This window comes from Lipophrys pholis (genome assembly GCF_963383615.2).
Source record: "Lipophrys pholis genome assembly, chromosome: 19".
Taxonomy (NCBI): domain Eukaryota; kingdom Metazoa; phylum Chordata; class Actinopteri; order Blenniiformes; family Blenniidae; genus Lipophrys; species Lipophrys pholis.
The window spans coordinates 21,083,207-21,109,906 of NC_137647.1; the positions used below are offsets into that span (position 1 = coordinate 21,083,207).

A 26,700-nucleotide genomic window follows, 5' to 3' on the forward strand; every position below is an offset into this window, starting at 1 on the left:
CCAAGTGAAATCTTGTATGAGTTTGAAGCGATTAAATATAAATTTCCCATTAAATTGATTATATACGTTTTGAATGTAGCATGTGTTTGAATGAATAAATTCAACAGTTAACCAAACTCACAAGCACATGCTTGGATTGTGGAAAGAAGCCATTTTACCTGGAGAAAACATCACCTTATAACCCATTCCCACCCAGGGCTTTATATAGATATATATATCGAGAGAAAGAACGAGCGTAGATATAACCAGTAGTAAGTGGAGCTTCCAGTGAGTACATACTGAAACAAACAAAAAAACTCAAGTTTACATGTAGAGACTCACAGGGTCACAAAGACGATGAGGCAGAATTACATTAATCCCGTTCTAGTTTACTCAGACACACAGTTGTAAACATACAACAAATCAGTACAGAGGCACAGTCAGTTCACACTACAACGGTTAAAAATAATAATCTACAGAAACAAGGGTGATGTTTGTGATTTCTAGCAGATTTGAGACATTTGTAATGTAGGTGTACTGATCATGACCTAATTATCCACATGACGTTTATGTCCCTTGCTGCCGTTTGTCAAATAAATATACTCTAAGTACCCTATAGACACAAAAAATATTAGAATTTTTCTCAGACATAGCTTATCCACTTGAATTCTGTGGCACAAACATGTATTGCAAAGACTAAATGAGCCGGATGGACGACTTTCTGACAACGCACAACTGTTTACGATGACATGAGGAACGTGGTTTCTCCCACTCAGCGTTTGGGGTTATATTGATTTGCGTTACAACACTTACAATTAGACATATTGTACCTTTAAACATTTTCAGAAAATACTCCCACATGTTGCCCTCAGCTGAGCCGGAGACGGGAAACGGCAGCACCCGCCAGGAATGACTCGGAAAATAAATGGTGCCAATGTGCCACAACAAGCGATCTAGGTTAATTTTCTCTATAAATACATCTCTATCAGATCTACAGTACAATCTCACATTAGAGGCATTATTGCACTACGTGTTCACCTGGTGACTTTCGAATGGCACAACGAGAAGAGCGGCGCAGAGAGACCCGTCGGTCTGTGATTCAGACATGCATGCCGGGTTAATACACTGATGTGGGTAAATAGCAGCACGTTCATTTCCAGTTATCATCTTTCACGTCTCTATTAACTGTAACATCTTCTCTACATTCTGCCACTGCGTTGAGGCGACGGATCACAGTACAAGCGGTGGGAGTCGACGGCCGGGCGCTCTCTGCTCCGGTCCCTGGGATCACATGGACATGTGCTCGGGGAGCACGTAGGAGATGTCGTCCCAGGGGTGGCGGTACAGACCCTGCTTCAGCCTCTTCTGGTCCAGGTAGTGTCCTGTGGAGAAAAACCAGTGACGCACCGGTGAGCAAGTCCTGGTCATTCTAATGATGGTGGTCGCGGCACAGAGAAGTGGCTCACCGATGAAGCCCATGGTGCGTCCCAGGACGAAGATGCCGTTCAGAGCACCGATCTCCACAAACTCATCAGCTTCGTCCCTGTTGGCGGCACACAGGGATGAATACAGAGCAAAAAGTCTCATGCTGGTGACGTAATTAGATGATTCTTTATCCATCCCACAACGGGGAAATTTAGTTCTTACAGCAGCAAAAAAAAAAGTTTAGAAGAAGAAGCAGAATATACAATAAACCCAAAACAGAAAAAGAAACATTTAACATTTTAACAATATACGATAAACCAGCGACTGAAGTACGAATGCAGAAGAAAGAAAGAGTGTGAAGAAGTACATCACAGCAGCAGATATGGAGATTAAAAAAAGACACTGGAGGTATTTACCAGTAAGTAAATATTTAATAGGAAATTAAATAAAAAATATTGCACATGATAATTTGGTGTGAAAAGCAAAACCAGTAAATAAGCGTTTAAATGTGCGTTAAGTGGAGGTTTTGAATTAAGTATTAATCGTCACACTATTTTAAATCGTTCTTTTTTAATGAGGTTGTTTGTGGCAGTATGTAGTCATTGTACATACAGATCGATATTATAATCCATTTTAAATAAGATCTTAGATACAAATCTAATAACTTTGTTTTTTTAACTACTCATTTTTTATAAAAACAAATTTTTTTTTTACCACTTTTGATGTTTAGGTGTAACACAGACACATAATTAAGTGTTCAGTGTTGCAATGAGTCAAAGTCCTTGTTGTCCAGTAGAAGTGATGGCGGTGTCGTTCTCTTCCCGTCTTCTGTATTTTCCCCCAATTTATTACCAAACGATGTCTCTTGCAGCCTCAGTTAGTGTGTGAGTCTCTCCATCAGGTGAATCTCCACCGCACTGCTCGTCCACTGCTCGTCCACTGCTCGTCCACTGCTCGTCCACTGCTCGTCCACTGCTCCACGGCCGGGGGTGTTAGTTTGTGCCGTAGTGTTTGTGACTGACGTTTTACTTGCTGACACGAGTATTTTAATTAGATACCGATCCTCTTCTGGAACTACCTCCATCTGTCACGTGTCCCAAGTACAGAAACCTTAGAAGATCTGTGTATCTCATATCAGAGTATTATATTTAACGTTTTTGCCATATTTTGTCCCAATATTGTTTGATGTTTGGGCAAGTGTGTGTGTGTGTGTGTGTGTGTGTGTGTGTGTGTGTGTGTGTGTGTGTGTGTGTGTGTGTGGTCTACATCCATCAATCCACACGATCTCCATCATGGCTGCTGGGTTGATGCCACTCCCCTCTTGATTTTAGGAGTGATAAAATATCCAATCAAATTTTTCCAGTTGTCTTCTCTCCGAGGAAGAATAGTGAAACCCCGTGCACGTCCACGAGCTCCAGGACCCGGAGATGTGTTCTCCAAGCTCCTTTTGCCCCTTTTCTTATTGATATAGAGACATTAAACCTTTGTACAGAGAAATTATTCTGCCCCCCCCCCACCCCCCAGCATGCTTTCTGAAATATCCCAATCATTTCATTTGTTGCATCAGATTTTATCTCCTTTTCAAAGTCTTCTCTTATTTGCAGGCGTCGATAGTGGTCATGTTCCCCTCGTCCAAATTCCTCCTAGAAATCTTGGATCCCCCGAAAACAAAACTCAAAGTCTGTCTCGCTCGATCTAATTTAGATTTCCCCACCACTGTGTTCCATTATTCAGACGAGGTATTGATTATTGGCTTTACTTGATTATCTAAATTAGCCATTAAGTCTTTGTGTGCTACTAAGTATTTCTTGGTCTTTTAAATCTATTTCTAAACTTTTCCTTCTTGCTGTGGCTCCCCTCATACCACTACCAGGATATCAGGGGTTCGAACTGCAGTTGCCGGTTCTCCAGAGTTCTGAATCTGATCCTGGGTTTCTTTCCTCCCACTTGTCCCATTCTGTAAATTGTTTTAGTGGAATCATCCCTGGGAGAGATTGAAAGAGATATAGAAGCCTCTGTAGAATATTCCTTTTTATTATTTCTATCCTGGAGCTGAGATCCAAGCAGGTAACTGACCACCTCTCCAACTCTTCCCTAATGTTTTGATTCATTTTTGTGTATTTTTGCTTCAGACCGTTTATCTATTCTCTTTGTAACATTGACCCCCGAATATTATATTCATTTCTCATTCCACATGAGTTTGTATGTTTCTCTGATCTGGGGAATAATTTATTGATAAAATCTCTTTTTGCTACATTAAATTTATATCCTGAGTAGTTTCCAATGATCTCCAATAGTTTCATTGCTTTTGGGAAACTTTCATTGGATTATGTTCAAAAGATCAATAAGTCATCAGCGAACAGTTTTACTTTATGGTCCTCTGATCTTCAGCCTTTTTCCTCCCGGATCATCTGGACTAATGCTTCGACAAACAGCAGCTCGGCCTCGCCCGCCTCTCTAAACTAAAATCACTTCGTCAACTTGCCATTTATTTTTATCCTTGCTGTTCCTCATACATTGATCCTATACACTTCATGGATTCCTCATTAAATTCACGCTATCGAAAGCTTTTGCTGCAGCTATACTTCCTTTGAATACGATTTGTAAACTCCTTCTTACGTCATCTTGTAATAAATCCAGTTTGATCCTCGTCAATCTGCACTACATGTTCTAATCTCTTGGATATTACGGAGGAATAAACCTTTTAATCCACATTCAACACCGATATCGGTCTGTTGTTGTTGCAGTATTGTTTGTCTTTAACTTCCTTCGGATTAACAGATATGACAGCTTCTTTCCACGAAGAGGGGATCTTACCTGTCCTGAGACGAGAGTTAAATGACTCATGTAATATTAACTGGATTTTAGATGCTTCTAATTTGAAATTACTGGTTAGTATTTGTAGATATGCTTTAATCTGTTAATTGTAAGTGTTAACAGGAAAATGTTTTATTCAGCTATGATGGTTTCTGTTCAAATTGGAAATCACACACATATATAACCACATTTTTTTGTTTGTTTATATGTTTTTTTATACTGAGAATTTATTGTTGAAAACGGAAAAAACAGGAAGAAAAAATTTGCAGAATAAAATGGAAATATTGTTCAAGTGTTGAAAGTCGATAAAGAATAAGTTCTTAAAGAACGAATGACTGATGGCGTTAAGGTGCTAAATTTGACAGCCCCAGTGAAAAGGACTACTCACCGTGTGAATCCACCACAGGTCCTCAGCAAATCCACAAAGGCCACGCCGATGAAGCCGTCCACGTTCAGGATCAAGTTGGGTTTCTGGCAACACGATCAACAGGCGATGAGTGGGAATAATCCGGAAAAGGCTTTTACATTTTTAACTGGTTTTAAAAGCAGGAAGTTAAAACTCTTACCTTGGAGGTGGTGATCTTCTCTACTTCGAGAGCGTAATCCAGCAGCTGGGAGGAAGGGAAGTTCTGCCTCACAAAGTCTTTCAAGATCTGGACCCTCATGTCTGGATTGTTGATCTGCAGAAACACAACGTGGTTCCCTTTTATTCCCAATCCTGCGTGTCGAGCTTGAACTACCACTCCAGATACACGACATTACAAACGTGACCAACGTTCCAGAATGAATCCAACACTCACCGACTTGACTCGGTGTCCAATACCCATGATCAGCTTCCCTTCCTTCTTCATCTTGTTGACAAACTCCATGGGCAGCATGCCGCTGTCGAACGCTTTGCTGAACTGCTTCGCCGCAGCGTCCAGAGCGCCTCCGAAGCGATCGCCCTTTCAAACAGAGAACACAGCAGCCTGTCGCACACCGTTTCCTCGTGTCACTGAAATACTGGGGTTGTGTATGTGTCTTACGATGGTGAGGAGGCCGGAGGTGAGGCTGGAGATGAGATCTTTGCCGGCTCGGGCACAGACGATGGTGTTGTGCGCGCCGGAGACGGCGGGGCCGTGATCCGCAGTCACCATGAGGCACATCTCGATGAACTGGCAGGCGTACCTTGGCAACCTGCGTACACACAGCAGGTCTGGTTAATGGTTCAGAATCTTCCTATAATCGGTCTTATCAGAAGTGCCTTGGCATGGAGATGGGGGGCGCTAGTGAGCAGCTCATGGAGTAGAGCTCCTCCATGTCAAACTGTAACATTAGTATATTGACAGTCTCACACCTTGTTCAACCTGCCTCGGAAATATCGTCAAATCAAGAGTAACTTAACTAGATTTATACAATGAAAGCCGAAGACGTCGACTAAAACCGCCGGGTCACGTCCCGACTGAGAAACATCATGGGAAACCTCCTCCAGAAACCTTAATTGATGCTCTAATATAGATCCCGCTGCTAAGGGATGCATCTCTGTTTTATATACAGCAGGTCTATCTGGTCTGCATCTTCAACTTCCCTTACTGCGGTTCCAATCGGGTGGGAGGAAAGTCTCAGTGTCAAATTAATGGAACAACAACGGGAATCCACACTTTCTCTCATTCATTTGTCATCAATCTGTGAGCGGCGCAGGCTGATTCAATGTTAGATCCTATTCAGAACTCGCTACACAAAAATATATCCATCTGTTAGTGATGCAATTCATCTCCCGCAAACCATTACACACATGTTCTGGTCCTGTGCTAAACTGGGACTGTTTTGGTCCTACCTTTGTTTCAAACAGTCTGTCTGGGCTTTTGCCCATTGTTCCCATCACAGTTGCCCCTAAGAATTTCAAACAGGCTTTGGCATTCTCCACCCCGTTGGCTCGTCGGCCGATTCTCCTCAACTAGAAGCTCATCAAGTCCCACTTCACATTCTCGCTGGGCTCACGAGGTGCTTCATAACTTGAAGCTCGAAAGACTCAGATTTACACTGACGTTCAGATGTGACTGTGTTTACTTCAGATGGGAAACGGGTTCATTTGAGTTTTTGTTTGCCTCTGTGTTCAGGAGCAGCTGATCCCCAGAGGAAACGTCCAGGTGATCTACCAACCAGGGGACCAATGCAGGGGTGTCCAACATAAAGCCTGTGGGACAAAACCAGCCCACATCTGGTCCGACAGACCAAGTAAATTGTAAAGATTTTAAAGAAATCATGAAGATATTCTGATATTCGTCCTCCCATGTTTCGTCTCTGTAGGTTCTTTTTGTCAATATCGCAGACTGTAATTTTTCGAACTGTGTTGGTTGCTCTGCGTATCCTCTGTCCGTACCCTGTATCAGTGTCGGGTGTAGTAAGTCTAATGCGTATGTACCGATCATGAAAGAGTTAAAAGTGCTTCGGCGTGATTCTGACCTCCTTTGGAACCAGAGCAGCCCCAGAGTTCCTCCCAGCCCGATTTCTGACTTGAAGACCTCCGTGATGGTCATTCCAGCGTAAATGAGCTCCTGGCCTCTCTCGTCACAGATACTGGTCATGAAGGAAGCCGGCTTACGGATCAGACCCAGCTCCTGCACAGTAAACACACACAGAGAAGAGAAGAAGCAACGGTGACAACCGGCTGCAGCAGCAGAAACCGCTTTCAAAAAACAGAAACAGCATGTCTAAGCTTTATTTGGAAGGAATATGTGGCTTTACTATACTGTCAAAAACCACTGACCGTTTAGTTTGTTCTGCTGCTTTAACTCAGATTTTCCTGAATAACAAGGTACAGAGTCACGTATGACCAAAGTCGAGCTGTACTCACTCGTGCCCAGGAGTAATCCATTGGCACAGTGGGAGGGGGCATCTCTTCAGTTGGCACGATGACACCTTGAACAACAAGGTCACTGTACACAGATCTGCGTGGAGAGCGGCGACACAAAGTTACACGGCGATCAAGTAGCATCTCAAGAAGAAACTAATTCAACAGTGTCCTTTTTATCTGGACATGATAATCTCCTGAACACGAGGCTGACCTGATGACCTCGCCCAGCTCGTCGAAGCTCTTGGGCACGTGTGCGCCGGCCTCCTGTAGAGCCTGGTTCTTGGCTACGGCAGTCTCAGAGGCCTGGTTGGCACAAGCCCCCGCATGGCCAAACTGAACCTGAAAGGAGCAAAACGTGTCAAAACAAAAGTCACAGTGGATCTTAAAACCACATCAGCTCACCTCTGAGGAGAACATGGTTGCACAGGTTCCAATACACCAGCACACCACCGGCTTGGTGATCCTGCCCTCTTTAATGGCCTGGCAGATCTTGTATTCCTCCGTTCCTCCGATCTGTCGGGGGGGGGGGGGGAACGCAAATACAGAATGTAGCGGGAAATAAGTGCAGGCATGAATGTGTGAGGGTTTTCATTTCCTCACCTCTCCCAACACAACAATCATCTTCACTCCGGGAGTGTCCTGGTAGCGCAGCACGTGGTCGGTGAACACGGAGCCCGGGTACCTGGAGGAGAGGAGGGCACAATTATCATCAGACTCCAGAAAGCAGAGGGTCTGGAGCCTCATGTGGCTCTTTGTAGCGGTTCCTTTCAGGAAATTATAACTGAATATATATTTTATCTTATTTTCATTTTGTTTACTCAGACTCATTTCCAAAATGACTTATCTCTTGGATAAAAACGATTATATATATATATTTTTTTTTAAAGGCCCAATAACTAAAATGGGGGGAAAGCAACAATAAATAGAATTAAAAAGCCTAAAAAAAAAAAAAAAAAAGGAACAAACAAGCAAAACTGCCTTAGATAAGAGTTAAAATGGCTAAAATGTCCTTCCTTCCTGTGGCCATAAGAACTCCTCTCTGTTAAGTGTTTAGGTGAATTTAATCCTTTCTGTGGTTTATTTTTTACTTAATTTCAGACCACACACACACACGCGCACACACACGCACGCGCACACGCACACGCACACGCACACGCACACACCTGGAAAAATTACTTATTTAATTTTGATCCTGTCCTAATTGATATTCAACTTTCTCTGTCTTCATTCTAGGTGGAGTCATGCTTAAAGGGATTTCTATTCTATTCTAAAATGTCAAAATTGTCAGAAAAAAGGAATGAATGGGCTAAAATTAGGTACATAAACAGCTGAAAATGTAATGAAATGTCCTAAATTGGAATTGAAGCTTCATAAATGAAACAAGATGGCACCTTAACTTTAACACTTTAGGGATAGGCATGGTAGTGTTTTTAATTGTTTGTTCGGTAATGTGGTATTTTTCCTCGTGTGTTATGTCCTACATGTATTGTAATGTGGTGTGTTTTCTCGCGTGTGGTATGTCTTACATGTATTATAGTACTTGTGTTTTCACCCCATGGGACTGCAGAGGGAAATTAGCTCCGAGCTAAAGCATGCATATTTACAGCACTGGTTGTCTGTTCATTAATAAGCACTGTCCTTTTTAAATAAATTGATAAATGAAATAAAGATAGTTTCAAAACTACTGTATATGTGGAACTTTAGAAGCCGTCTGCCTCATTTTAAAGGTTAATTTGGTGGAAAAATCACAATAAAAGGCTCTTTTGGTGGTAAAGGTTGCAGACCCTTCCCATACACCAACAAACTGTTACCTGTCTCCACCGATGGCCACGCCTTCAAAAACACCATTGGTGGTCCGGGAGATGATGTTGTTCAGCTCGTTGGACATGCCGCCGGAGCGAGACACGTAGGCCACGCTGCCCGGACGGTACAGCTTGGAGGCCAGGATGTTATCCAGCATGCCTCCCGTGTTCCCGATCTTGAAACAGCCTGGCTTGATTCCTCCAACCTGCATCGCAGACACACACGGTGCTTTACCTATTCTCGCCGATTAAAGAGTAGAAATACTCTGGACGGCAGGTGAGGCGAGACTAACAGTCGCCGGTCCGATGATCGTGACTCCCTTCTCATCTGCTGCCTTGATGATCTTCCTGGTGTGAGCTTCTGGGATTCCCTCAGCAATGATGGCGATGGTGTGAATCTGGGCGAAAGGCTCAATTATAAAACCATTTGAGGAACTTTTGATAGCGCGCAGATGCCGCCGGGGAGCACTTACCTGAGGATACTGCATGGTTTCCATGGTGCTGTCGAAGGCTGACCGCAGGGAGGCGAAGCTGATGAGCACGTCCACATCTGGATGCTTCTTCATGGCGTCACCCATGTTCTTATACACAGGGATGAGGATCTCTTTATGTCCCCAGTAGAACTTCTGCTTGTGGTCTCCACTGTGAAGGCAGCCACATGGAGAAGCGTTTATGAAAGGAAAGCACTTCACTCAGAGATTTATTTATTTTTCTTTCTTGTCCCTCTACAATCTTAGCTCCACTCACGTGAACGGGTAAACCATCGCTGCGACCGACGGCTCGTCTCTGGAGCAGACGTAGTCGAAGTCCAGCATGCCCTGCACTGCTCGAGTCTGCATCCCCCACACCAGGGACTTGGTGTGCTTGCTGAAGAGGGTCGCCGCTTTTTCTGCAAAGAAAGGAGGGCAAGGCAAATGGAATAGATTAGAAATAGGGAAATTCTTTAGAGCCACACAGATAGAAATTTAAAAAATCAAAAAAGACAGAATAGACAATAAATAATATCCAAAAAATATATACAAGCAGTGATTTTATCCAGAAATATATTTAACACAAAGTAGAGAAAGTCTGTAATCACAAAACAGGAGTGTGAGCTTTGTGTCCTGCTCGGCTGGATGCTGCTTTTAAATAATCCACCAACATTTTCAGAGGCACAATTAAAACTGTTGGTAAAAACAAAGTTGAATGCAAATTCCTCCTGTGGTCTGAAGAGGGAGCCGTCTATCTGAACTCAATCATCCAGGGCCAGGCAACTGTTCACTGTGCAATTCAGTGTTTGACCCACTTATGAGATAAGGAAATATTGAAAATACACCTACTACTGCACAGTGGAGCGTGTGTGTGTGTGGTCTTACCTCTGGATGTTCCACTTTTAACCTTCTTGGCTGGCGAGCCTCCCACATTGGCTTTGCTTCCAGAGAAAGAAGCTGTTCTGCTGGATGCAGGAGTCTGAAATTCAACAGCAAAAAAAACAAGAAAACTGACTAATTTCTTTGTTTTGATATGATCTACTAATATTTAAAACACAAAAAAAACAGTGGTGGTCTGTATGTCTTTTTGAAAAGGGCTACCTGAGGCCTTTGGGTAATATAATGAGACATCACCTTGTTTTTGACTTGTTCAATAAATAATAAAAAAAAAAAATCTCAGTGCTTTGGGCATTAATTGAAGTGTAAAGCAAAAAAAAAAGAAAAGTAGATTATATCTGCTTCTAGGTTTGAAATAGCATTCATGTACCAGTGCACACATTCACTCTGCTGAAATCCTTCACATTGTGTAATCTTAATGGCCGCCTGAGGGAAGGCAGCGCTCACTGTGGAGTCACGACTGTTCGAGGGAGAGCAGCACAAACGATCTCCTGCGCAGAGGGGCGACTGGCCTTCTGATAATGTAGTTCAGTGAAACGGAGTCGTTGGCATGTGAGCGTTCGGCTACCGCCGCTGTAAATGCTTGGTCTGCACGGAGCCACGGCGTGTCATACCGATGTGTTGCCGCTGGAGTTGAGGAGGAAGTTGGCAGTGTGTGCGGCGGCAGGAGGCTCGCTGGGGATTGGCCGGTGACCCAGGGCCATGCCGACGATGGCAGTCATGTGTGTTTCGGTGCCAAAGACGTGGATTGGGATGCCGGTGGTTTTTCCTGCGGGTGAAAAGCGTCGAAGAGTCAAAATTGGACAGTGTGTGAAAATCAAACGGCTTTAACGACAGGTTCAAGAACGTACCGACTTCTCCCATCACTCGGAGACCTTCCTGATAGTTGGGACCGCCACGGCGGACGAAAATGGTCACTTCATGTTCTTTCAGGGGCGTTTGATAGTCTTTGATGGCTCGAACGATTCCCTAAAACAGACATGAACAGGATAAATTAACATAAGGAGGCATGATGGAGGACCGAGTACAAACATGGATGTTATTCTACCTTAAATGTTGCGGCAACGTTTGTGAAGTTAGCGATGCTGCCGCCGATGATCAAGACTTTTCCTGCAACGCGTTAATCAGAAAGTCGTTTTTCATTATGAAGAAGAATAAAAATGCAGTAAAAAATAAATTAGAGCTGGAAGAGGGTTTGATGTTTTTCTACCATCTGGGTGCTTCTCTCGAGTCATCAGAGACAGGATGGTCTTCGCGTAGTCGTAAGTCTGCTGCTCGCTCGGCGCGCCGGAATATTCCCCGTAATTAGCCAGCTCGTCGACCCCGCCGAGGTCACAGATGGTGTCACTGAGAGAGAACGACAAAGAAATTCAAATAAAAAAAAACAAAAACACAATAAATGTGACAGTTCCTCAAATAATACTGCAACTGTCAGAGGACTCTGAAAGTGCACAGAGGGAATAATTAGTCATGGCTGACGCATCTGCAACGTCTCGCCTCACACCGGAGCGAGCGAGATCCCCTTCCTGCATTTTCACAAACAAACCGCAGCATCTCGGGTTTATTAAAAACAGCTGAGCGGGCAGAGTGAACCGCTGTGCTTTCAGTCTCGCCACTGCCTCACTGGCAGACTCTTGCAAAAGTGGTGGGATCAGGAGTTTGCATAATGTTGTTTGTTCCCAGTACCTGTACACAACTGAAGCCCCTCCTCCGGCCACCATGGTCCAGATCCTTCCTCGCGGATTGAGCAGGGTCAGTTTGAGGCTGGCGCCACTCTTGGCATCGAGGTCGGCGATGTAGGCCTCCTGCACGAGAGACGCAGAAGGTCAATCAAGAGGCGAGCGACGCGATCACGACCACAATCAGAGCGAGCGCCTCTCCATGTGGTGGAGAACCAGTCTGCTCTATGCCTTTGATTGTCAAGGCTCATTAGCTGGAGACACTGGAAAAAGGTATGAGCAAGAGACAGTGGATGTGATGCACATCAGTGGTTGTTTATGACAGTCAGGGCCACAGCTGGTGGCTGAGTGTTAAAAAAAAAAAAAAGAGCTTTCAATCAAATGTATTCGCTGTCTCCAGTCTCGACTCCAATTAGAGCGAGCCGTCTGCTCCACAGACAGTCTGTCTCAAAGCAGCTCCCGGAGGAGTCGGCCAAACACAGGAAAAGCAGCCTGTGTCCACTCAATATTTACAGATCCACGTCTTTATTTAAACCCCGACAGGAGAAAAGGATTCAATTCAATTGATGTGTACAGACACTGATTAGCATGTGAACAGCCTGTTTGGAAAACATTCGTCCTTTGATTTAAATCTAGTTTCTAAAATAAAATAAAGACCACACGGTTGCTTCTCGGCTCCAAATTCCACAAAGACAATTTACCAATGCAGAGGCAGAAATTTATTCACAGGTTTCTACTCATGTGACCTTTATCTTTCATCCTCCACTGAGTCTCTTGTGTATTGATAAGACCCAGTGTGTCCACCAGTGTTTGAACCTGAACAGTGAAGCCAATCAAAGAGGGGGGGTCCAAAGTCTTTCTGTTTCTATTTATAGAAACAGTTAGGAGAAAAACAGGTCATGAACTACAAGTCCAAGGTTATTTATATCAAATTAGAAAAGTGGAAATGTGTCAGTCACCTCTCACCATCACGTTAAAGCCTCCAGCCGCTACGACTCCAAACTCGTGTTTTACATTAAAATGTAGTTAAAACGTGAATTCTGAACTAAAAACATTCACATATCCGCTCATTCTAATCTCCACTGCGGTCAGAGGAGCGAGTGCAGCTATCCAACTGAAGTCGTTCACCTCAGGATACGCCTCCCTGCCGAAGGGTGGAGGGAACTCCACGTCGCCCCACTTGGCCTTGCAGATGTAGTCAGCCGTCGCGTCAATCTTCGCCGCCATGTCCAGCACGTAAACTCCATCTTTTGTGGCCACTGCAGAAATAAGACAAACATGTACACGAACGCTCGTGTAAAGCTTAATTGACCAAAGTGGTGCGTCCGCTATATGGCCGCCGTCTTGGATTTTACAAAATGCCTGCCGAGTTTTCATCGACATCCAGAATTTCTAAATAACCTAGAGCTTTTATTTTGACAGCTAAATCACCATTTTCAGGGCCAAAGAATCCAAATGTATCAAAACAAAGAAATTAGATTCAACCACACACTTGATTAAATGAAATTCTTTTGTGTTACAGAATGTTTGACAATACTAAAACAATCAGACCACGACAAACACGTCCTTGTTGCTGGTGCTTATTATGGCCTAATCAAGGTTATAATAGTCAAGGAAAACTGAGGAAATATTTAAAACTAGAAATAAATGAAAATGAAAAAATGAAAAAAAACTAAACTTTATAAGATAACCAAGTGAAACTGTAAGAAAATCTTTGCCATTTTATTTACTTTTATTTAGTTTTGTAAAGAAAATGCATTTAGTTTTGGTGTTTGTGAATCGACAGTGGGTTACAGTATGTCACGTCACACGACGTGTCCGTGTCTCTGTCTCTCGTCCAGGCGAGTCCGATCACCTGCATCACGGCAGCGAGAGTCGCCAGAAAGCGTCAGAATCCTATTTGAAATTATTTTAAGTGCGACTGTGTAAGATAAGAGCAAGAGCCTTGTGGTGGAAGACGATGAAATATGTGACGCATTTATGAAAACGCCACGAATCTTTAAGTGCATTTAACAAGTTCGCAGACCGAGGTTAACTCAGCTTTCAGTGAAGGTGTGAGGGAGAACGCCTGAAGCGCAGCGCAACTGCCGGTCAGACAACATCACGCAGACCGAGACATCATCTCAGAAAACATTTGTGCAGCCGCGACCCAAAAACTGTTTTTTTCATATCTTCTTTAAATGTCGTCCCTGAAGAATAGTCCACATTACAAAAAACGGACACTAAAACTAACAAAAACTAAGAAATAGGTGAATAAAAACTCAACTAAACTGAAATTGGAGACATGAAATCAAAACGAAAATATAAATGAATCAAAAATTCTGAACTATTAAAACCTTGGCCAATTTGTCTTGGGAAATGACTAAGTATTTACAAGAAGTGCTGTAACAAATACATCAACACATCTACAACTAGGAACATAGGATTCCTTGGACCTAAAAATGGTAGTTCAGCTTCCAAAATAAAAGCTCATTTTGGAAAATCCAAGATGGCGGCCATATAGAACTCGGGGGGGGGGCAAATGCAAACATTGTTTTTTCTGTTGCTTTATACGATAACGTTTCCAAAGATGTATAGTTTTGATACTCTCCACAAAAACTTAAAGTTCCAATCCGCACACAGTGAAGCGGAGAAATCCCCGAAGGAGGAAGTGAAATGTGAAGAGAGTTGGTGGGACATCAAAGCCACGACTTCAGGAACAGCTGCCAGAGGGCATGAGCTGGTGTCCAATTATTTCATTACACAACATCATCAAACAGCCAGCCCATTAATTATTGACTGGTTTCTTCCATCCCTGGTAAAAAATGTGGCTTCGCATGTTTTATTATGCGCGGATGTTTTCCTCTTCAATTTGTGTTTTGATGCAGGTTTCATAACTTAATCATATATTTATGCCGCGGAGGGAGAATTGGAAGGGTATAAGCAGCTCGACCTACCCAGAGGATTGATCTCCAAGTATGTGAAGAAGAGGTCCTCATACAGGTTGAAGAGTCCGACGATGAAGCTGGCCAGGACGCTGCGGAGAGACGAGGAATAAAACTATCTTTGACCCTTATTGACAGTTTGGTTGTTTTTTTTTATCTCGTCAACAGAGCCGGTTTTTCATACTTTAGAAATGCGTTTGCATTCAACTTGGGTGTTTTCTTAGCAAAAGGCATGCTGGGAAAACACAACACTCAATACAATGTGAATTATAAAATAAACTACGATACACGAGTTCGAAGAACCAACACACACAACTTTTACTTTCAAAATAAAAACTTAAAAACTAGCAAATAATACTATTTCTTTTGTTTTGCGGTGCAAAAAGCTCTCAAATAAAATCTTGTTTGGTGAAATTCTTTAAAAGGTCAAATATCAAGTAAAATGTACTTTGACTTTATCATTTTAGTTGATAAATCATGAAAGTTAAAAATTTCCTTTATTGTCCTTGATTCTGCTACATGTGTACACATATAGAGGATTGAAATGTAATTTCTCTCACGCCCACGTATAAAGAAATAGAACTTGACACACTAAGAATATACAGGCTAAAGAAATAATGGAGCTACAAAACATACAGCCTAAGAATATAAGATAAAACTCAAATGAACTAAACACGACAGTGAAATCAAACAGTGCAGCTAAAGGATGAAATTATATTGAAGTTATTCAATACTGTTTAATAGCTGACAATAACGGCCGATTCTAGATATTTTAGATTTATTACTAGTTAGTGATATCTCATTAATCAAAGTTTCACTGCGTTAATATGAAGGGAAAAAAATAAATAAACTTTCCGCTGCATTGTGATATTTTAGTTGTACCTGTACTGATCTCGATGGCATTTCCTTGTAAAATATGATTGGAAAAAATGTAAACAAAATATCTGTACACAATTCACTGAATATCATGCATTGAAAATTCCATGTGCCAAAACATTTTTATTTCATTTTTTTTTTTTTTTTTTTAAATGAGTTTACGACTGAAATGGGCAAATTCAGTTGTGGGTGCCATCTAATTTAAAAACGGGACAAACTGCTCGCCGTATTTCTGAACATCCAGACGGACAGGAAACAGGCCACCTGTAAATTAGCTGGGGGGGGGGGGGGGGGGGTTTCTCTCTCTATCACATGTCAACTCAGAGCTGTGGGGGAGGGGGGGAGGGGGGAGGAGGAGGAGGAGGTGTGGGGCAGTGTTTTTGCTCTCCTGTCAGTTTTCTCCGGCAGCTCGGAGCCTTTGTAAGCACGTCAGTCGTCAGGGCACCGAGAGGGAAAAACAAAACAGAGTGACCCCAAACCCCGAGTGACTCAGCTTCCCCACGCCCGCCCCTGACGGGAGGCAGTGAGGCAGTGAGAGGTGGGGGGGGGGGGGGGGGGGGGGGGGGGGGGGGGGGTGACCGGGTTGGGCCAAGTGGTTTCTGGGACGGTTTTGTCAATGTCAGAATCTCCCGTCGTTGCTGCGGAGATGGATGGATTGGCCGAGCAGAGGGCTCGCTATCCTTCCCATCAAAATAAAGGGACGTGCTCCGAATGCAGCAGCAGCATCAACAAGGATAAAAAAAAAAAAAAAAAAAAAGGGTTGGGCAAGGAGGGAGGGAGGGAGGGAAGGAGATGATTGAATAAAGGCAAAGCGAAGGAGGGAGTGTGTCATTTGTCTAATGGAAACCCTCCACCCACCTAAAGCTCCCCCAACATTAACTGCCCATATGAAAGTGTCCTGCCATTTCTTCAGTTTCATTTTATGAAGGAAATCACTCATTCTTTCAGTCTGTTTTCATCTTTACTGCCGTTTAGAGATGAAGTGAAGAAGCAAAAGACACTTTCAGAGTAGTTTATAGTTCGGCACTGCTATTTTTAACCTCCTGATTAACAAGAAAAATCCTCCCGTCGCAGGAACTTACGCCTTCTTGTCGTTGGGGACGTTGATCAGCAGCTGTTTCTTCACCTGGTCTTCTCCGATCTTTTCGTCCACGCCGACGAGCATCTTCAGCGCCTTGGCGTCCACGTCGCCCACGTCCACCCCGCCCTCATGGTGAAACAGCACGTAGTCGCCCTCCCTGGTGGCGTAGATGCAGACGTAGAACTCCTCGGCCTGGACGTTCAAATCACACGGATGAAAACGGCTCGAGGAAACATTTCATTTACCAAGACGACCTGATTGGATAAGTAAGAACAGGAAGCTCTGCCAGAACATTATGACCATCGACCGCCATGAACCGCGGTGCGACACTCTGATCAAGCATTCGTCATTTAAAAGATATAAAACTTGTTTTTCTTTTAAAATATATATGTTAGTAGAGAAAAAGAAAGGAAGACAGAAAGTAGGGAAAAAATAAGGAAAGAAGAAAGAATAGATAGAAGGAAGGAAGGAAGAAAAGCAGGACAAAAGAATGAACGGACAGGAAGGAAGAGAGGAAGGAAACAGATGAAATGAAAGGAAAGAAAGATGGAAAGAAGGACAAAAGGAAGAATGGAAAGAAGAAAAGGAAGGAAAGAATAAAACTGATTTCAAACGCATTTTAAAAACCCAGGGAAGCAGAGCTGCGACGAGTGAAACCATTTTGAGAGCCAGACTGTATTTTCACAATAAAACATTGTTGCTAAAAGTTGATCCCTGACCAGCAAAATGTGTTTCAGGCTTTTACGTTCGAAGGATCATAAGCCATGTCAAGTCTCTTTATACAGCTCGGGTCGACATTAAACATCGAGTTTATAATCTTTTTAATAAAGTGTATGCTTTTTTTCCCGTTTACATATATATTTTATTTAAATATATAATAATAAATGTAGTTTTCCATTAATTACATTTTACATATTTTGATGATCAGTGTTACTAACGAGTGGTTTACCTGCTTATGTGGAACGAACGGCTCAATGAGGAAGTTCTTGAGGATGCCCTTTGCTTTTCCCACCTGTGAATCATCAACAGTCATTTTATTGTTGCATGTATGTCATGTGCCATTTTATACAAGGAATTAAAAAGAATAAAAGTGCAAGACTTAAAGAAATGCACAAAGCTACTGGTGAACCCGTGTTTCTGAAAAAAAAAAAAAAAAAAAAAGAGGAAATATTGTGTGGTGGGACTTCAGGCAGAGCCGCTCGAACAGCTCATTTGGTATAGAAGCCGTCACTGCTCCTTCGTTTAAAGGCCAACAGGCACAAAGTCGCTGACAGAGAGAGAGAGAGCGAGAGAACGAGAGAGAGAGCAAGAGAGAACAATAACAGGGGAAAAGGAGCGAGACAGCTGACATTTTTTATAGAAATAATTGATGGCGATAATGAAAAAGAAAAAAAAGAAAAAACCTAAAGGCAAACTAATAGAAAATCCCACAGGGGACCGGGCTCGTTCCAACCAATTTATATCCCGATAATAATATTGACTCGGTGGAAAAATGAAAGGCATTCGATTTGGAGACAAAGTACAGGATGCACTGCGAAGCGATGAATGCAACGGCAAATAACAGAAGTGAAGGGATGGGTTCTATTTTTCCGACATTGAGATAAGATCTGAAGTGCCGTGACAACAAGAAGCAGAAGCAGCAGAAGCAGCCGAAGCATACTCCACACGAGGGGAAGTATGATGAAGCAACACAATTATAGACTAGAATAGACACGTTTCAATTATGGTGATATATTTTACAGTAAAAAAAAAAAGAAAACAAATAAAAGCAGGCTCAACGTGGGTTCAAGGTGTAGTGTCTGGAGACGGAACCAGGCAGTCCAGATATTAAATCCTGCAGCTGTTAGTGTGTCTGGACGCGGCAGTTCCAAACCAAAACTACTAACTTCTGCAATTTAAACCCTGAAAATGTCGACTCGTGATTATCCAAGACACAGAAGCCACAAGGTAAACATTCCTCGACACATTAAGGCTCTGCTGAACATAAAATAATGTTTTATATTTGCACACATGTAGTAATTACACTGAGGGCGGCGAGAAGTTTTGATCCTGGTTTGAGCCTTCCTGTCTGGAGTTTGCATGATCTCTCTTAGAAGTAGATAAGGAAACACCTGAGCATCCTGATTACTTAACAAAATGTAAAGACATTCGTATTTGGCTGTCATGCATGCATGCAGTAGGTGAACTGGTAGAGTTACTGACTGGGGAAAGTCTCATTTCCCAGTTCAAACGACACGTTCACACAACAAATAAGGAGACAAACACGCTCGCCGCCATATACATCAAGCCAGAGAGGAATGAAACAAAAGCTTAGAAGGCAGATTTATTACCACATTACATCTACGCTCTTTTACTCTGCAACTATGACTTTGTTTTGTAGGGGCTTATCCGTTTAGAAACATGACTGCTCTAATGCTTACAGTTACAAACTACGGCATAATTTCACCGAGGTCGTGAGAGGAGGTGTGGGAACTGATGACTTTCAGTTGAAAAGTTACTCGTATGTCAATAATTGGCGACTTTAAATTAGCTGTAGCGGTATGTGAGTAACTGTGTCGTTGGTAATCTGTCTGGGGTCAAACTTTCAAGCTCTAACAGGTCCCGTATTATACAGTTTTTCCCAACAGTTTCACATTGTTGTCAAGAGGTCCAGCAACATTGTATTCAATGTGTTTTTTCCCAAAATCTAGTATTTGTCCTGAATTTCAGTCTAAAAGTCCCTCTAGTAAAATCTACTGAGAACAGGCTGTGTCTGTGGCTTTAAATGCCAATGAGCCGTGTCTGTTTACGCCTGCACCAGGCCAGCCTCGGCCAGAAAATCAGTGTTGCCAGATTGGGTGGGTTTCCACCCGATTGGGCTTCTGGGGGAACCCATTTGTTTTCTCTTTTGCTTTATTTGTTGTAGTTTTTGTTTATGGCATGTTCTTTATTACACATATGTTTTTCTATTGAGGTGGGCGGGGTTAACGTTGTGTTTGGGCTGGAAACAGCGTGTCAGATCTGGCAACCTTGGTGTTCCAGTACCATGCGCTAATGTTTATGTTGTGATTTTATCGCTATGGCTTGTAGAAACGCAGCTTTTCAGCTATACCAGTTTGCTCCTGAAGGAGTTCAGATCCTGCGGCTGCCCTAGTAGGACATGTCAGAATGGTTAGTTAAAGATGTTAGCTTGGTCGTATGTGTCGTTACAGTTACTACCAAGTAGCTAATGCTAGCTCCTGCTTACTGGTACAGTTTTTCAGATTATACTGAATTTATTCAGTTTATCAGTGATCTCTAAGTTTTTGATCTACCTGTGGGAGGGTCACAGTGGAGAATGCAGTACCAGAGGGAGTGGTTATTTCCCTAGATGACATCATGAAGGGAAACTCTCTGCATCGCCTGTATGAGCACACATTCGCTAAAAAGTGGCGCAAGTAAGTGAGGGAGATGACAGACTTTTCTTCACTTCTGGGGCCTCGTACACAGGCTATAGGGACACATATTACTGTTAGAAAACAATTTTGAATAATGTGGTCCCTTTAAATAATAAATAGATACACTCACTTATTTTTTTGACATGGTAGTTAAAATACATTTAGAAAAAACTGGCCCACGATATCGTACTTTAGCTTGTCTATCAGATTCATCTGCAACGGCTCTTCTGAATTAGGTTTTGTCTTTAGACGACCATAAATACGACATAACTCCATTAAATACTGTCCTACATTCATTCACATTACTGTCACTTGTGGCCGCTGACATTTTCATTCGACGTGTGTAATGTTAAAAAAAACAGTCTCTGGCAAACAGACACTCCTCTCCGCTGCCTCATGAAGCGTTGCAGCCTCTCCATAACTCCCTTCTTGGTTTATGAGGCAGAGCGCCGGCGGCTCCGTGCCACATTGATAGATCCTGTGTGGATAGATGGAGTCACTGCCGGGGCTGATTTACTACAGGCTTGGTGGAGCTTAAATCAACACACACACACACACACACACACACACACACACACACACACACACACACACACACACACACACACACACACACACACACACACACACACACACACACACACACACACACACACACACACACACACACACACACACACACACACACACACACACACACACACACACACACACACACACACACACACACACACACACACACACACACACACACACACACACACACACACACACACACACACACACACACACACACACACACACACACAAAATAGTGACATTGATTGAGAGCATGCACTCTGCTGAAGTCTCCTCCAGGCGATGGGCTGGGTGGAGCAAATTGCCCGAGAGAAAACAGTGGGAGAGTATATATGACGCACCGTCGTCTCCTTCATGAGGCGGGGCTTCAGCCACTCTCGGACGCCCTGCAGGTCCAGGTTGACTCCGATCAGACCCAGCTTCCCTCGACGTTTGATCAGCTGGTCCGGCTTCACCACCAGTTTCTACAACATGAGACCGTCGTCACGTTAAATAACGTCGCTCAGCAAGTATCACATGGGGATAAAAACACCCAAGCCTCCCACTTTTAACTTAAACAAAATCATTTTATACTACGTAAAACAAAATAGATCATATAAAAGCCAACAAACCACACTAAAGATGCGTTACTGCAGCTGTAAACCGTCCAGATCACATCACAAAGAATTAGTTGTTCAAATCTGTACATAGCAATAATTTTAACCATTATTATAAGCTGGATAATAATAATAAGCTAATGTTATGACCGCTTTAAAAGGGGTCTGCACTGTGACCTCACAGCCAGAGAACAACACACTGAATGGTGTTTCCAAAGTAAATGGCCTCTAAATGTTTTAAAGTCGATTGTGAAACAGACATGCCTTCCCGATTTGTACGTCAGAAACGCCAATGATACACGAAACTGAAGTAATGTGGGTTTCCAGTAGATTTCATTCTAATTGGAAACATGAGTCTGCTGACGTTTCCTTGCCGAGTCACCGCTCAGACAGTTTTGGGCTCAACAGCAGGTCCACAATATTTCACGCCTGAAGATGAGGTAAGCTTTATTTGAGCAAGAGTATAACATTGGGCAACAATCTTAATGACGCACTCGACGATCTCCACCCAGCGAGATGGAGGGAGAGAGGGAGATAGAGAGAGAGAGAGAGAGAGAGAGAGAGAGACTTATGACAGCAGGGCCATTACTCGCTGGGCGCTCGCCAGTGTGCAAAGGAAAAAAAAAAAAAAAAGGTTGAAGGTGAAAGTTAATGCAATTTTCTAATCAATTCTCCCGACATCGTCCTCAGACCTCCCAGATAAAAACCCTCGGCCGAGTCACGGTGACATGTTGTCCTGGAATGAGTTACACAGTAATGAAATTAACCGCCATCCCGGCTCATCCGTCCACTCCCTACGAGGGGCACCGAGAGGAGGGCGAGGTGAGGAGGAAAGTGCCTGTGCAACACTGGTGACCCTGGCGTGAAGACGGAGCGTACAAACAGAAGTCTGCACGTCCTCTTCTGCTCTCACTTTGCTTCATTTCAGTGTAGCAGATGAAATCGATCGCCGCTCCGGCCGTGACGACGGCCACTCTCCTGCCAGCCTAAGTAATCGTCCCCATAAAGAGCAGATCCTTTTACACAAGCTGCACTTAAAAGAAATAACTGAATTAAAATCCATAGTTAATAAATCGTTTCATTTCATTGTCGCTATTGCACGTTTTTCCTCATCACTTCATGTGTCTCACCTCGGTGGTCAGCCAGGGGTGATCCTGCACCAGGCGCTCAAAGTCGGTCTCGGGCGTCACGTTGGCGTAGCGGAACCGGTTCTGGACGGCTGCAGACGTGCAGATGTGTTTGTACAGGAACTCCTTTCCCGTCTGCTCGGAGATGGCTTTGGCCGACATGGCTGCAGCTGCTGCTGATGACGACGACGATGCTGACGAAGATGGGCTGGAAATGGACAGAGAGAGACCATGCTTCATCTCATGCCAAGTCATCACTTTTTATTTTAGCACATGTCGGGATGCACTGGCATGAAAAAAGCACAACTCTTTTCGAATTGTCTGTGACAGATGCAGACGAAATGTAAAGAATTGACACTGATAACATTTACGTTTCTAGCTTCTATGCTTATACTACACTTTATAATTCATTCTCCCTTGAACTTTTGATTTGACATTTTTAACCCAAAAATAATCGACAGAGAAAATCCAGTTGAGAAAACGTGTTTCCGAATGTAACTTTGAGGCAATGCAGTTGCATGTGGTTCATCTATTGGACAGTCACAGTATCTCCTGGTTTCACATTGTTTCACAGTGAGGACAAATCAAACACAATCTAAGTTTGTGTGACCTCCCGGCTTCTCCCACCATCAGAGCCACACTGGGGCTTCAGCAGCATAAACTGTAGGTGTCAGGCAACAAACAAACCGACGAGGATCCATAACAATTAAAAAAGGCACAATTTACTATTTAATAACTTGCTGTAGTATCAATAACTTTTACTGTTTAACGAGCAGAGTTATGACCTTTATACTTAAGATTCCCGTCAGGACATCCGTATGTATTTATTTTACAAAGGTCTTATACACAAGTCATTATATGTAGAAATAAGTCTACTGAATGTAATAGGCTGCAAACTTTTTAGACAGATATTATTTAAACTTCCTTTTTTTGGGGGGGGGGCCCGGAAACAGCATACTGCGCAGTTTTAACTATGTGAACAGGGTGAGCTATAAACCCTCCAAATACCCTCCACAAATGATCGTTGTTTTTTCTGTGCGACAGAAGTCTTTATAATCTCATACTGTAAGTGACAAAATGATCATTCAAATGGAAAGAAAAAACTAATTAATTGGGTTTTTAACAGTAATTTTCAATTTTAAAAAAGGGGAAACAATGACAATAGTAAATATGCATAGAAAAGAAAGAAAAAGAAAGTCAAATATCAGGTTATTATGCCTTTATCTTCTACGGCACAGCTGGACGATGTATTTCGGGTGTCAAGCGAATGTTTATTTACATATTCAAACACTTTTAGTGACTTGAGTTGGGGAATTGAACCACCAGCCTCGTGACTGGACGATGGCACACTGGACCAGCTGAACTACAGTCAGCCGTTTTTACATGGGTCACTACAGAGAGTAATTGCAAGAAATTAACGGTCCAACAGGATGCTGGTAAACACACAGATTACTAATCCCGAATACCAAAGTCCTTCACAGCAACTGAATCCATCTCAGGGGTCTGCGTTTTCCACCAAATCAAATTAACTAGAGCTGCTAAATACGTTTAACCTTTAAAATGAGACTAACGCAGCTTCTAAAGTTTCACATATACAAAAGTTTTGAAACAAGACCTGTATCTTATGATGCATCTATGACGTTTTAATTAGAATTGATAATGGTCAATATTTGATAACATTTTCAGCCGTTTTGTACCAGATTGCAGTGGTTTCGTCCTTCTTTTCCAGCAATTTCCAGACTATTTTGACATTTTAGAGTAGAAATACTTTATTAAACCCAGAGGGAAAATTTCCTTTAAGCATTGCCCCACACAGAATAGAAAGAAAGTCGAATATCAAATAAGACAGGATAAAAATTAAATAAGTAATTTTAAATAGGAATATGTACAATACTTAACTGTGACTAATATGAGCACTGAAAAGATGAAACTAAAAACACGATTTACAGAGAGGGGTTATAGAGTCTTATGGCCACAAGAAGGAAGGAGATTTTAGCCATTTTAATTATTTTCTAAGCAGTTTTGCTTATTTCTTTTTGGAATCTTTACGTTTTTTGCCCCTTCTAGAAATTCGAGATTAGATTAGATGAGACTTGATTAATCCCACGTGGAGAAGTTTGGTCATCACAGCAGCTCCACATTGCACATGAGTGAAGGATAGTGGCACAGAAGACAATAAGTACTTCTAGTCATTTTAGCAGTTTAAAGCCTTTTTATCGAAGAGATGATGGTCATTTTAAACTGATTCTGTAATTTAAGCAAAGTAAACACATGTATATTTAGGTCTAAGCAGGGTTGCAAAATTCTTGGAATGTTCAAATTTGGAAACTTTTCGTGGGAGTTTATAGGAATTTATGGCAATAAAACAAAAGTTTACAAAATTGAAGGTTGGCCATCAACAGGGAACTTAAATATAGTTGGGAAAATATATTGTGGCATAATCTTGGCTAAAACAACCAGATTTAATGCAAGTACACTCCTCAGCCACATGTACACAGCACTGCTTGCTGCAGGGCTAATGAGGCCACGCCCCCTGCATGCACTGCACACTTCTCCATCACATGCACAGAGGAGTGCTTAAACCCTGGAGCCCACACAGTTTAGCCTGTGGTTTATATAAAGTCAAGTAAGTTTTTAATAATATCATGAGGTAAATATATTTGGTCTATAATGGTATTACTGTTTAACTTGCAAAAATGTTATCAAAATGTATTCATACAGTAGCGAGCGAGCTGGTAAGTTAGGTGCTAAATGTAAGCTATTTTTCATTTCATTGACCATTATTATAGCTACCTCAAATGTGAAGCCGTTCCTTCTCCTTTCATTTTAAATGGGACTTTTCTGGGGGATGGGGGTGGGGGGCATTGTACTATTTGACTGGGTGGGGGAGTTCATGTTCATGTTTTTGTTGTTCATTAAACAATTGATTGTTCATTGTTCAAGAATTAAAACTAAAGTTCTACTCAAATAAATCTGTTGAAATGTCATGTTTTTTTTAAATTGTATTAGTTTACATGGATGTTTGCTTATGACAAAACACAAATATTATGTTTGTATATGATACCGTTTGTGTAAATTACCCCAATTCCCAGTTAATTCCCATAAATTCCCAATACTTCCCACAAATTCCCATGGAAAGTGTCCAATTTGGAACATTTCCAAAATTCCCCAGCTCAACTTCCCATGGAAAGTTTCCAGAAATTTACCGGAAATTTCCCAGCCCTTTGCAACCCTAGGTATAAGGTAGTGAGAGTGTCATAGAACCACTACAGATGTGCTAAAAAGTCCCATGTGGCCCCAGAGCTGCAGGTTTGAGACCTCTGATCCATCTCAATGAGACTATAACAAGGCTTTTAATGAGCACTTGTGTGAGGAAGAGGATGCAGCTCTGTCTGCTCCTGTGTGCTTCATTAAGCTGAAAGCCTCCATGTCAGCTCGCTCCTCTCCCAGACGACACTGCAGCTCCTGGCAGCCCTTTATTAAATGGATTAATGGCACAGTGGTGGAGCTTTCTCATCATTGATCACAGAGTTGGTTCCAGTCCAGGCAAATGTAGTTTGCCCACAGCTCACCTGGATCCCATTCGTCATCCCTTTCCCCCCCCCTCCTGCAACTGGCCTGTCAAGAGGTATTAAATTCATTTGGTGAAACATTTAAAGAGATGGATGGATGAGTGAGAGGAGAGGAGAGGCAGCATCACGTCCCAGTGTGTTGAACTCTGCAACCTGTAGGCTTTGCACAGAGACACAGTGGAGATAAAGGCGTGTTTCCATCATTTACAAACCGGTCAGACTGCACTGCCACGTTTCACACTATTCACAACTCACTCAACCCTGAAAAACTGAATCGAGACGATGGATGAATGAATGTTGACGTAACCGAAGCAGCTCAACTTCGCATCTCCTGTCAAGCGAGTTAAGTGAGTTTTTAATCGTTTTCAGTAGAATACTTGAAGCCACGGCCTGATGTTACTCACCTCCTTGGTTATTTCTGGGATGTTTAAAGTGTGTGCTGAGGGTTGGTGGGACGGTTCCTCCCGGTGGTGCCGCTCCGCTGTCGCCGTCGGTCCGGGGCAGAGTGTCGGAGAGTCGGGCTTCCTGAGAGCTTTGTGTCGGCTGTTCCATCTGCCGATAGGCTCGGCTCGAGTTACAGGCGCTCTGATTGGCTCATCCCGCCGCGTGCTCTGACGCTAACTT

General features: G+C 42.7%; 1 protein-coding gene across 1 annotated transcript; it reads right to left on the reverse strand.

Moving 5' to 3' along the window:
* Positions 1 to 348: 348 nt before the first annotated feature.
* aclya (ATP citrate lyase a) lies at positions 349 to 26,610 on the reverse strand. The gene is made up of 28 exons (XM_080488451.1): positions 26,481 to 26,610; positions 22,508 to 22,712; positions 21,123 to 21,245; positions 17,736 to 17,798; positions 16,788 to 16,978; positions 14,842 to 14,921; positions 13,034 to 13,164; positions 11,913 to 12,031; positions 11,437 to 11,573; positions 11,275 to 11,336; positions 11,078 to 11,195; positions 10,841 to 10,995; positions 10,215 to 10,308; positions 9,607 to 9,748; positions 9,333 to 9,501; positions 9,153 to 9,257; positions 8,869 to 9,065; positions 7,658 to 7,739; positions 7,460 to 7,570; positions 7,269 to 7,396; positions 7,058 to 7,151; positions 6,667 to 6,821; positions 5,247 to 5,397; positions 5,022 to 5,165; positions 4,788 to 4,901; positions 4,610 to 4,692; positions 1,446 to 1,522; positions 349 to 1,361 (listed from the first exon to the last, which is right to left on the reverse strand). The coding sequence occupies exons 2-28, from the start codon at positions 22,664 to 22,666 to the stop codon at positions 1,267 to 1,269; spliced, it is 3,279 nt and encodes a 1,092-aa protein (XP_080344577.1). The 5' UTR covers positions 22,667 to 22,712; positions 26,481 to 26,610; the 3' UTR covers positions 349 to 1,266.
* Between the last annotated feature and the right edge of the window lie 90 nt (positions 26,611 to 26,700).